Consider the following 13,369-nt stretch of genomic DNA (forward strand, 5'->3'; position numbering starts at 1 on the left):
GAGTCCCAGCTGTGAGCCAGATCAGGGTGGGCTGGCAACCAGGTCGGGACGTGGGAAGACGCAGTCCTGGGGGGCTGAAATAGACTTATGGGTTGTCCGTTGCCAGGAAGTAGTAGGCAGCGACTGATGTGGTCCCCTCTTTGTCACCGCGTTGTGTGGTATAAGGAGGGGGGGGGTCTAGGTTTTAAACTTCAAGTTTGCCTTCCTGATAATTATTCTTCGTCCTCGTTCACCACTCTGGACCGCGCGCTGCGTCCAATAGGGAAAGTGGTGAATGAGACGAGCAGAATTCACTGTGGGACCTTTTTACGTTGGGATTCGGGAGAATCTCAGCCAGAGATGCAGTGAGAGGTTCCTGACCACGTCCACGTTTTTTGGTGTGACTGCAGGCCCCTCTCAGTTTTTACAGGTCGGTCCAATTGTTCCAAATGAATGAGTGAAGTGACGTGCTGTGAGGAGGGCGAATGGTGGCGCCCCCTAGAGTTTAATCCAGTAGAGGAACCCAGGTGGGTTAGCAGAAAAAAAAAAAAAAAAAAAAGCAGAGGAATGTCCGTCTGCGGCTCGGCGCTTAGTAAACAGCATCAAGTAATTGAGTCACCGCCGTCACAGGATGTCCTCCTTCCACAGGAAGAAGTGAGAGAGGAAGGGGTATCAACACGACACCCCCCGCCCCGTCCAATCTCTCCTCCGTATGAGACTTGGTCCAGTCCCACGGGACTTCCATTCAAAAAGCTGCCCTCTGCCCTGTACAGTATAAACTTGGTGGTTGTTTAATGTTGAAGCACTTGAGTGGAAATCTGCAGTGCTGTGTGTGTGTGTGTGTGTGTGTGTGTGTGTGTGTGTGTGTGTGTGTGTGTGTGTGTGTGTGTGAGAAAGTATAACTGAGAGAATGCAGGGAAACTAGAAGAAATTGTGTGTGTAAAAGTGTAAATTAAAATTTTACACATGTAAGCACACTCGATGAGTGAGTTTGAGAGAGTAATCCCAAGTGACAGAGATATATAGTGACTAGGTAGATTTTGTGGGAGGAGTGACAGTGGGAGGTGACGTGGGAGGAGCCAGGCTTCCTTCAACAAGTGAGAGCTGTAGAAGACAGAGAGCCAGTCAGACTTGCGGCACTCAGAGATCAGTACACACACACACACACACACACACAGGCTCAGTCTGGACTAACGCTGGGATTGGTGAGGGAGAGGGATCTGCACCTGTCCCCCTCCCACACACACACACACACCACACACACTCAGGGGAGATATCAGACAGCCCTATGTGTGGCTGGGACCAAAGCTTTTTGGTGAGTGACTTGTTTCTTTTTTGTTTGTTCTGAAATCGCATTAGTTTGTTTTGCGGTCGATTGCATTAATATTTTACGCTTTTTTTTTACTAATTTACTTTGTCACAAAAAAAAAAAAACATTATTTTTAATATGTACATTTGTATGTATTGAAACCATTCAAATGTAATTCAATTAATGAGCAAAACTGGGAATGACTCTTTAGAAAGTATATATTTATTAAATTAACCATGGACATTTTCAAACGTTTAAATGTACAAACATAGAAGAAAAAAATACTTTCAGTTTAAGCACTTTCAATTTCATTCTAAACCATTCTTAATTTTATTTTAGTCATTCTAATTGTATATAAATATCGGAGCATCAGTTTTAGTCTTTGAACTTACCTGCTGGAAAACATTTGATGTGTTTTTAGATACTACCATGTTGGCATTTCCACAAAACAATTTCAGTCAATTAAATTAATGAATTTCAGCATTTGAATTGAAATACTGAAATCTATGACAATCTGCATTTAATTTCTCAACGCTGTAAGGTGTAGACTGTTGTGGAGTGAAGATTTTCTTCTATACATTTTTTTGACCGTCCAGGTCCAGTAAACGCAGGATGACTGGGGGGCACGAGTCCCATGCGGATGTGTGCGTAAGCAGTGCTTGGGAAGTGTTTGAAGTTTGTTTGTGTCTCTGTAGTCCCTCAATGGAAAATTTGTACATTTGCCAGCCTGGTTCCTACACACGCACACACACATACGCGTGTTTTGGGACATTTTGCCGGATCCACTGCTTTACCGTTTTGTTTCCAAATTTAGCTCCATTCAGATGCAGACAGAACTTCCTTCCTCCATCTTCCCTTGTTTGTGCCTTTTTTTTCCACCCAGGGGAGTGTTGGGCTGAGAGGGAAAGCATGAGGAGACAGAGGAGAGGAAAGAGGGAAAGATAGGAGATAAAGGGATAGGGTGACGGGATCTTTGTGCGGTGCTTAACCTTCTCCTTTTGTATATTTATATTTAAAAAAAAAAAAAAAAAAAAAAAAAGGTGACCACAGACACATTTAATCCCACTGACTTCATTTTTGGTCTTTCTTTCACTCAGGCTGCCTCTCAGGATAGCAAAGACATGTTGACCACCGAGGGAGCACCGCACACTGCTGACCACGTCAATATCAAGATGGACGTCCAAGAGGCAGACATGATGAAATGGACAGAGGCCGAATTCGAGGAGAAATGCACGTACATTGTGAACGATCACACTTGGGAAGGGGGCCTGGAAAACACCGAAGTGACCCGCGCTGAGGCGTCACTTCCTAGAAACCTCTGCTTCAAACACCAGGCCAATTCTAAAGAGGTAAGCTCTTGAACCCTGATGCCACAAACCATGACGTGACTCAGAAGCAGGTCACGTTTACAGGGCGCCATACAGTGTTGCCTGCAGGCCTGTTCGGAGGAGTGTGTGACTGATTTTCATCCGTTTCCAGCTGTGAGGCTGCATCCGTCTGGATGCTCGGCTTCTCTTGCGAATAGCTCCTCCAGGCAACCAAGACCATCGCTTTTATGTGATTTTTATCATGTAAATAGTCATGAGTCAAATAGATAAGTTTACCTTTAGGCTGTGTAGCCCTGTTGAAATGTGTGGAGTTGCAACCTGAGGAGCTTCCGTTTGTGTGCCCCACCCCCACCCCTGTCCCATCATGTTTGGTGGAGTCATGACGGCTGCTTGTGCTGCTTCTTGCCCCGGCTCATCACACGGCCATAATTAATCTTCTTTATCTGCCGCCTGTGGGGACTGTAAAAGCCCATCACAATTAAACCAGACGGGTGTTTCTGTGCGAAGTGTCTGTGTTTCTTGAATTTGTCTGCAACAAGAACACTTCCCTTAATGCAGCGCTTATTACCCAATTCAGCGGGGCCTTGGTTCCCTGTTAGAAGTGCTAGGCAGAAGCACCAGTGGCCACAAGTGCTGATTGGGAACGTTCGTTCCTGTTCCCAGCCTACACCGCGTCCAGAACAGAACACATCTGAATCATCACAACCCTCCCTGCTTTCTGGAACATTTCCTTCTCCGGGGGGGGGGGGGACCTTTGGCCGCCCCTGTCCCAAGTGCCAGTGTTTTCGTGCCTTGATCACATTCATATGAGGAGATGGATTTTCTCATCATTGCACTTCGTCCTGTTTCGTGACACGGGGGGTTTGGCATCACGGTAGGGTTAACTGCGGAACCCACTGCACTCCTGTGCGTATTTGAAGGCAGAGATGAGAGGACGTTGATGGGTTTTTTCGGTGAGGGGGGGCACGAGGCTGATTTAATAACCGAGTAACCCCGAGCTTCAAATGAAACTTGTGTTTTCTATAGATTTTGCTCTCAAGAGTGGAAATGCAGGGGATTTCCTTATCCCTCTTAAGTGGGTGATTGTGTGGGGTGTACTCGAGGGGAACTCTGACGGCTGGATCCAGGCGGGGCAGTTCATCAGAGGGATGGGAGATTAGTATAAAGTCTGGCTGCGGCAACAGACCGTACACCAGACAGCCAGACAGTTCTGTGTCCTAGTGGGCTTTCTTGAAGTTGTTTACCTCAAAGAAACAAAAGGACTAATCGTAGGTGTGGATTTCACCTCTGAGGTCTTCTCCTGTTTTTGATGTGACGGACGTCTTTGTGGTGAGGAGTATATTTAGGTGGTGGGGGGCGTGAAAGACTGGTATTGTGCATACAGAGGAAGGACGAGTTGTCTCATATCCTGCATGTCTGAAGCTTTGTCACTGTTGACCCCCTCTCTTCCTTTGCTTGTCCCTGGTTGTCTCCTTCTGGTTACCTGGCCATCAGTGCCATCTCTCCTGGTCTGTAGAAATGCTCATGCATGGCCACGCCTACGCATGCACCCCCTGGCCCATTGGTCTAAAGTTAATTTAAATGAGGTTGATTTGTAATAATGTCTGTTTCCTGGGGCTTCATGCGAAGCTGGTGGCCTTCTGGTGGCAGGAAGTGATAAAGTAAATCATCTGAAACCGCAGGAGTGAAACAGTGAGCCTGAGAAAAGGGGGCCTTGACTTCCACACATGGCTTAGTTTGTCACTTGCCCTTCCTGACTCATTCATTGACGCCCCCTCCGTCTCTTCTCTTTTCTCTCTCTCTCTCAAGGTGGTTGGCGTGGTGAGCCAAGAATACATCCCTAAAGGAACTCGATTTGGCCCTCTAGTGGGGGAGAGGTACACTGCTGACAACGTTCCCAAAGATGCCAACCGGAAGTACTTCTGGAGGGTGAGTTGTTTTGCCTTAGAGGCTTCGCTTTCAGTAAAAAAAAAAAAAAAAAAAAAAAGACAAGAAAACATGATGGGTTATTTCCTGTTCCACTGACTTAGTTCCTGTGTGACATCATGGGGCCGAGGTTCTACAGAACTTGCAGGCGCTCAGCTTTTGACTGAGCGCTGATGAAATTGCTGAGTAAACGTCCAAAGCCACAGCGCTGGTGAGGGAGGCTGAGGCTCCTCGCACTTGAACTACCCCCTGAAGCTTTGCATATTTACGTGCTGCAGTAGCATTGATGAAAATGACAAAATACTGGACCGCACATCAATTTTAATTATTCTGGGATAACTAATATTGATAGAAATAATCAGCAGCTACATCAACAGTGATGGAGGGAGGGCAGTGCAGTGGCCATCGCTGTAGTAAGATGTAGTTGTTTTAAGACGCTGACCCATATAAAGCACCACGGATCAGTCAATGTTTTTCCTACGTATGATGAGTGTTCCTTGATTCGTAGAAGCAGGGAGGGTGACGTGAGGCACAGTAAAAACTGTAGTGGGAGATCAGAGGGTGCCACTTCATGTCACTCCAGAGTGAACAGGCTGCGCCAATATCGCGCAGCTCTTCCAGGAAAGCGCTAGAACAATGTAAACACGCTCACACAGCGTGTGACGCGACCACGTAAACCTCACCCTCAACCCCGGGACACCACTGCACAACCTGTTCCACACCTCGGCCAGAGCGAGCGAGCGAGTGTGGATGTGAGGTAGCGTAGATTCACTTTGTGTCAGCGATGTCGGGGACATTCTTGATGACTCAACGCGGCGCCTATATTGGCTGCATAAAAGAGCCACGCGTCGACCGCGCCTCTCACTTGTCAGTCTGTCGACGTAAGCTGAGCCGGCGAGTCGCTACATGCGATGAGGTCCATTCCCCAAAATGTGCACATGGCTTTCAGTTCGTGCCGCCTTCATTTTCAAGATTTGTAACCAAATTGGTTTCCTCCCCACAGATCTTTGCTGATGGTGAGTTCCATCACTTTGTGGATGGGCTAGATGAGGAGAAGAGCAACTGGATGCGCTACGTGAACCCGGCCCGCTCGCAGCAGGAGCAGAACCTGGCGGCCTGTCAGAACGGCATGAACGTCTACTTCTACACTGTGAAGCCCATCCCGGCCGACCAAGAGCTGCTGGTGTGGTACTGCCCCGAGTTCGCTCGACGCCTCCACTATCCCCCGTCAGGGGAACTGATGATGCAGAAGCTCAGTAAGTCCCCCCCCCAGACCACGCTCAGCCCCCCTTTCTCTCTCTCTCTCTCTCTCTCTTCTGTTCTTCATGTTAAGACCCTGTGTGCTGCTGAGTGGCAGATGCTTTTACCACTCTGCCGTGCAACTCCGCGTCGAGCTGAGGACAGACGAGCTTTCTAGCCTGTTATCAGACAGAAATGTTGTCTAACCCCTTTCATCTCCTTAAAGATCAGAAAGTCCTGCAGTGACTTAGTTTTCTTCTTTTTCTCTCAAGCTCACTTAGACACTCCTTTAAACATGAAAGCTTGTCCAGCACGCTTAATGTGCTTTTGCCCGACCTGCAATAAAAGTCGTAGCACTCAGCTTAGAGAGAGAGAGAGAGAGAGAGAGAGAGAGTGAGTAAAATGACATCAAGGTGTGGTGGGAACAGGCCAGTCTTACTGACTCCACTCCCCTGGGCCAATGCGCATCCCCTGAGGGCCGCGGTTTGTGTGGAAGCCACTGCCCTGCCCCCCTCCCCCACACCATGCCCCTCCAAAAGGCCTATAATTAAAAGCCAGTGACCTGCATATGACATCAGCAGCGCGGCACGGCGCGGCGCGGCACTCTACCTGCTACCTGGGGGAGTGAGAATGGCCCACTGTTTTGGTCCAGACACAGTCATAGCAGGAGCAGCCGCGGGGCCACTGCACTGGTGACTCAGCCTAATGGAATGGTCTGAGATGACTGCTAGGGCCTCCCACGTTACTCCGCTGTTTTATTTCGAAAAGCGCTGAAAACAGGACATCTGCGCTTCAGAGGCGTCCTCCGAACCTTTTTTTTTTTTTTTTTAAATCTTTCACTCCCACACACACTCTAACACACCCTGCCTGGTGTTTTGTGAGAAGAGGTTGACGAAGGTGCGGAAAGCTCTTTGGCACAACTTCCTAATTTATCTGGTACTTAAAAAGGAGGTGGGGGACCGGGGGGACATGGAAGCGCCTCCATTGACTACTTGAACTTCCTGGCAGCCGAGCTGTGCTGACAGATTGATATCTCTGTGATCGCCGGGCTGTTTGTTTTCTGTGAGCTCTCCAGAGAGAGCCGGGACAGGCACTATCTCTGAAGGGGAAGGGGGGAGGGATAATAATCAGGAGGAGGAGTGGAGTGGGGGAGTGGCTACTGATAACCTCTCTCGGTGTTTACACACTCTTTCTGTCCCATAAGGGTTTGCATTTAGATTGGGCTTCGGTATGGCGTTTGCATCAAGCTCCACTCAGCAGGAAGTAAATTCCTGCAGGCCCACTGGCTTTCAAGCCTGACTCGAGAAATCCATGCTGTAGGATTTACATAAGGAAACCCAAAGATCAGGTTTATATGATGTTTCAATTGTACTGGACTGAAAGAACCCATAATTCTGTCTGGTCATGATCGGTACCCCACAGTTCACACACAAAAAGCATTTTTCGGGAAGGGTCTTAGAGCCCTCTTTTTGTATTTCAGGTGTGTTTAAAAAGGTTCAGTTTTGTTTGGTTATCTTTTAGTAGGAAACTTTCAATCATGCCCCCCCCTTCCCACCCCGACATCCCAGGCCTACATTAGATTTTATCTAAACCCCCTCCACCTCCCTGCCCAGGGGCAACTGTCATGCCTCACTTCCTGCCTAAGGTCCTTTGGCTGAGATAATTTGTCAAACTGTCTCTAATAGGACTACTCCATCTTTTAGTGCTGATTCCCTGTACAAAGTAGGGCTGTGTTGCTCTGCGACAATGGAAGTACTTCACAACTGTCTGCATGCCTCTCTGGGGGCCTGGCAATTAGTTCGCAGCAATTCTCCGACAAACTCCCATTCTCTGTGTAATACAGTAGGCCCTAGGCGTCCAGGACACTAAATTTTTTTTGTTTTGTCCACAGAGCAGAGTCTGATTGACGTGAAGGTGAGCGAGGAGAAGCCTGTGAAGAGGGAGCACAGCGTTTCTGAGATCCTAAAAGACACAAAGCAGGAACCCAGCAGGCCACTACCCACAAGGCAGCGGTGTATGGACAGCCCTGAGCGGCCACTGTACCCCCGTGCCATTTACCCACTCAGGCCCCAACCCTGCTTCCCAGAGGAGCTGCTGAGCGGCAGCCCGGCATTCAGTTACCACGCCCGCTCGCCGGGACAGTCGTCAGCCACGCCCAGCCCCGATGCCCGTAGCAGCCCCGAGAGCAGCCCCCACAGCAGCCCACCCACCCCCAGCGTCCAGGAGAGCCGTGATGGGTTCCCTTCATACCCTCCTGCCCTCTTGAGCCGTGGCCTGGGCCCCTACTCTGGCTACTCTTCTCCCAGCCACCTCTCCAGCGCCTTCTACCCGAGCCCCCACTATTCACGCTACCTCCTGCCTCCTTATGGACCCCAGGCCATTGGCAGCATGTTTCCCCGCGTGTACCCCCTGTACAGCAACCTGCTTCCACCTCACCTGCCATTACCACCAGGCATTCTGCCACCCGAGGGGGCCAGTAGCCGCTTCCTGCCACCAGCTGAGTCTCTGGCTCATCGGGACTTCCTGGTGCCGGCACCCTTCAGCGCCTTCTCCCCCGCCACCGCGTTGAAGGACAAGCCGCCATGCACCCCATCCAGCGGGTCCCCCACTGCAGGCTCGGCCGCCGCCTCGTCTGGAGACGGCCTGCCCACCAAGCCTACCTCAGCCCTGCTGGGACCGGTGCATTCAGAGGACAAGGCCATCAACCTCAGCAAGGTGAAGCGCAGCACGGGGTATCAGTCGCTGCCGTATCCCCTCAAAAAGCTCAACGGCAAGATCAAATACGAATGCAACGTCTGCAGCAAGTCCTTCGGCCAGCTGTCCAACCTGAAGGTGAGATGAAGGCCCCTTGTGTTGCGCTAGACCCTCCTCATCCTCGTTGTAGTCCTGACTACATGAATGTCTTGTTCTGTTAGGTCCACCTGCGAGTACACAGCGGAGAACGTCCCTTCAAATGTCAGACTTGCAGTAAGGGGTTCACCCAGCTGGCCCACCTGCAGAAGCACTACTTGGTCCACACCGGCGAGAAGCCCCACGAGTGTCAGGTATGCATGTGATCCCCTAATCCTCGCGTCAGTCATCATAACTGGGTTTAATTAGCAGGAACGCTCACGGCTGACTGTCCTTGTCCTTGTCCGTGTGCGCAGGTGTGCCACAAGCGTTTCAGCAGCACCAGCAACCTGAAGACTCACCTGCGGCTGCACTCGGGCGAGAAACCGTACCAGTGCAAGCTCTGCCCCGCCAAGTTCACGCAGTTCGTCCACCTGAAGCTGCACAAGCGGCTGCACACGCGCGACCGCCCACACAAGTGCCCGCACTGCCACCGCAACTACATCCACCTCTGCAGCCTGCGGCTCCACATGAAGGGCTACTGTCTGGCCTCCACCGCCCCGGCCCCCTCGCCCGGCTGCACCCTGGACGAGCTGAACCGCGTCCACGAGGAGATAGAGCGTTTCGACATCAGCGACAACGCTGACCGATTGGAGGAGATGGAAGGGGTGGACGTGGAGTCTGTGGTGGAGAAGCAGATCCTGAGCATGCTGTGGAGGGAGATGGACCTCAAGGCCTCTTTTCACAAAGGCAGCAGCAGCAGCGAGCTGCTTCCACCCCAGGGGTCCCACTCCACGGGCTTCAACCTGTACGAGTCCAGCAACGAGACCTCCGTCATCAAGATGCGGCACAGCAGCCCACTACCTCTGCTCCCAGTCAAGGTTAAACAGGAATCTGTGGAGATGATGGAGCACTAGTGGCCTCCTAAAGCAGACTGACGTCCAGACTTCTAAGGAAATTGGTAGAAGTACAAAATTTTCCTTCTGGTCACTGATAACCAAATTATGGTTTCGTCTTCAGGGACTTCTGTACTCAGGGCTGATATGAAATGTCCAAGACTGCATGCACTGCAGTGCCTCCTACACTTACTATAGACAATCATCTATCATTTTGTTCCTTATTATGTTTTTTTTTTTGTTTATTGTATTAATATTATTGTCTTATTTTTGTCCAATGTTTTATCTAACCTCCTTAATTTATTATGCATTCTGTCATCCTCATGAAGCAAAATCTGAAAATGTTTACAATGGGTAACTCATTGTAATTTTGAGTCTTTCCTATCCTTTTCTAAGTTTCTCTTGTCTTAACAGTTTGTTTGGCCTTTGACTATGTTTGAGAAGAAGAGCATCCATTCTTCAGGTTTTTTTCTTTTTCTTTAAACAAAATAGCAGCTTATGAAAATGGGTTCAAGGATGGCTCTTTTATGAAGGTATTTGGGAAAAATTTGAACCCCTAGATTCTCAATTTATGTATATGATTTGACTGATTCAATTCTTGCGTTTTTCTGGCAAACTTGAGAATCTAATATTTATGTTGTGCGCTACTTAATATAATGAGACAGAAAGGCATTTTGTATATTAACAACGGTTACCTCAGAGAGAAAGTGTGTGTGTGTGTGAGCGAGCGTGAGTGTGTCCAGAAGGAAGCAGAAAGCACATGTGATGTATTTATTGTTTTGCTACTTGAAGAAACCAAAACGTAGTGGAGTGCAGCTCTCCAAGCCGCCCAAAGAGCAGAAGTCCGTTCACATGTAGCACAAAAGCTGAGAATGAACACTTCTCATTCTAGTCCAACATTACAATCAATACCAAAAAAGGGGGGCTGGTTACCAAAGTTCACATTCTTCAGTTTGACACCAAAAAGGACTTGATGGACTACAAAAGAAATAAATTGTGTATATGATGAAGTGTTAGCGCTTTAGTCATCTTTTTTTTTTTTCTTCCTTGTTTGATGTGTGTGGTTTTTTTTTTATTTTTATTTTATTAATTTGCCCCTTTTGCGCTCATGGATGACAGACCGAAGCACCTCAGTTTTTTTTTTTTTTTTTTTTTTTTTTAAATGCACTGGTTTCTTTTCTGTCCACACTCCACACAGACTCTACCATTTCAGTGTGGTCTCTACAACAGGCTGTTTGTACAAACAGCATGTACTGTAATACAGTAGCATCTCAAGAACTTCTATTTTATCTTGAAGTATGACCAAAGTTTTCCCTCATCTTCAGCTTTAAACTAAACTATAGAAAACTCTATGTTTACATAGTTATTTAAGTGCAACTTGTCAAAATGTAAATTATGACATAAACATTCACTGTTCAGATGAGACTGCTGGTGTTTGTGCTTTCTTCCCCAAATCTCTTTTTATGCTGACTGCTAACTTGCGGGTACGGCTGACGCGGGCGCTGGGCAGGATTCTCGTGGGTGGGCTTGTTTATAAGGAAGGAGCAGACTGCGCCATCAAACTGGAATACTTCTTCAGTTCCCAACTAAACAAAGGCCACTGGATCAGTCAGCCACGCTATTTTCACTTTAGTTTTCCAGCATACGTTCACGAGGCAAACTTGTTTAATCAAAAAATGGCTTCTTTAATAAAAAAATAAAAAAAGAATTACAAATACAAACAATATGCTCAATTTGAGCATTTTCATGAACAAATGTCTTATTCATTATTAAACATCAGTAGATTTTAGTTTCAAATGTGTTTTTTAAATCAAGGTTGCAAACTAGCATCTGCAAATAATCTGTATCCAGATGGCTTGAAAAAGTCAAAGTGTGCAGTGTGAAATTACATGATCTGAAAGTCCTTGTAACCCTTGTACAAAAAAAAACCAAAACAGAACCGAAGCTGTGAATCGGTGAGTGCTCAAGTCACAGAATGGATGTTCACAGAATTCTCATTATTTATAGGGGAGACGCATTGACGTGGTCAATACAATAATTTCAGCTTCTTCACTGCCTTTTATGTGTTTTCATTATTTTTCCAATCGTTACAATCCAGGACCGTGGTAAAGCTGCTGCTGTATAAAATTGGTCATAACTATACTTGATTCACATATTCACTTCTAAATCAGGATCATAATGAGAGCCACTGCTTTGACAACTTTGACTCAACTGTCTTACAACAGCATGATTTGCACAATTGCTTTTTCCACCATGCAGACAACATTACGATTCCACTGGCTGCGTCATGATAAAACGATACTGTACTTTTTTTTTCCACCAGGGATTTACACAAGAAGCAGAATTTCCTACATATTTACCGTCATTGTGCTTCATTCATATTCAATCATCAGTGCTTGATATAGCTGACTGGGCATTTGTGGAAATGCAGTTAAGCGGTTGGTATGTATGCTGTGACCTGAGATGTGAATGATAACGGATTAGGAAACTGCAAGAAGCATGAACTAGTCGAGGGGGTTCAGGGATTCAATGATGAGTTCTTGTTTCGGACGTGCTCTGGACACCATATCTCCATTCCAATCGTTGGTGCTCTCACCCTACCGATTTTATCACTTCTGTGTTGCTGATCTGGTTGAAACATACACAAAAATGGGAGAAAATGATCATTCTGCGCCACAGACCAAAAGGTTTGTTCTTTTTTTTTTTTAATGCTTTACGTTGTCTTCAAAACCTTCTGTAAGGGAGACCCCTGGGGAACAGCATCGGGACACCCTCGTCTCCTTTCTATCAGTGTCTGTTGTGGTTTCATGGTCAGGCCTCAGGTGTCTACAGTCTGGTCAGGAAATCTCCCATGAGCCTGTGGAGACCAGCCAGCATCCAGACATCCTTCGCCTTCAGCCAGCACTATTTACCAAAAGCACAGGGACCCACCAGCCATCAGAAGTTACTCTATGTCTTCCTGGAACTGGGAATGTGGCAAGCCTGAGGCCTAAAGGGAACCAGATGAGATCCAGACAGAATGAAGAGAGTCCGTCTGAGATCTTGTCACAGAAAGGCAGAAACCCCAACCCAGTGTTGGCCTTCCGGCCGCCAGCAATAGTTAGCATTTTTCAGACGAACTTCCTTCACGGCGTTTACCGCCGGTGCAGTCACGGGAATGCTGAGGAAGGGCGTGAAGGTCTGGTCACCGTGGCAGAATCAGGTGGAAGAAAAATGCACGAGAAGTGCGCGCTTAGCAACACCCTCTGAAAACGTAGCACTTTTATTCATCTTCTAATTGTGATCGAGTGATTATTTCCCTCCCACACTTCCTGCTTCTGCTCCCACCCCCTTTCATTCCTCAGCCTCTTTCTGACTCAGTTCAGGCACCTCGCAGCACATGTTCACCAACACATGCAGTCCAAACCCGGAGCTACAGTTCATTACTTATTATTAACACCACGCACGTTCTCACACGTTCTCACACGTTCTCCCACGCAGCCATGCAAGGAACAGGAGCAACGTGGAGCGTGTGTAGAAGGGCAGTGCGTTTCGGTAAGTTGCAGTTGCAGCATGAAGGGCAGATGTTATCTGTCCCGACTGCATGGTCTTAGCTGAGCGTCTCCAGATTGACGGGCCTCCCTCTCATTTTGTGCGCTCGGCTTACATTTGCCGGGCTAATTAAAGGTCGGCCGGATCCCCTTCGGAGCAGCTAAGCTAACAGAGAGACGAAGACCCACCGCACCACTCCTCAACGGCCAGCGGGGCCGGCAGGCGTTTCCGGCGCGGCGCTGGGCAGGTGGGGGTCCTAAACAATTCTACGCAACAAATTACAGTCTTCCCTCCCGATGGCGCCAACCAGGAGCCGCTTACACACACACACA

General features: G+C 48.1%; 1 protein-coding gene across 1 annotated transcript; it reads left to right on the forward strand.

Moving 5' to 3' along the window:
* The first annotated feature begins 1,120 nt into the window (after nucleotides 1-1,120).
* Nucleotides 1,121-10,622, forward strand: prdm1a (PR domain containing 1a, with ZNF domain). Its single transcript, XM_028980684.1, has 7 exons — nucleotides 1,121-1,294; nucleotides 2,386-2,637; nucleotides 4,426-4,545; nucleotides 5,546-5,798; nucleotides 7,673-8,613; nucleotides 8,697-8,825; nucleotides 8,928-10,622. The coding sequence occupies exons 1-7, from the start codon at nucleotides 1,268-1,270 to the stop codon at nucleotides 9,525-9,527; spliced, it is 2,322 nt and encodes a 773-aa protein (XP_028836517.1). The 5' UTR covers nucleotides 1,121-1,267; the 3' UTR covers nucleotides 9,528-10,622.
* Nucleotides 10,623-13,369: the final 2,747 nt, after the last annotated feature.

This window comes from Denticeps clupeoides, chromosome 5, assembly GCF_900700375.1.
Source record: "Denticeps clupeoides chromosome 5, fDenClu1.1, whole genome shotgun sequence".
NCBI classification, from domain to species: domain Eukaryota; kingdom Metazoa; phylum Chordata; class Actinopteri; order Clupeiformes; family Denticipitidae; genus Denticeps; species Denticeps clupeoides.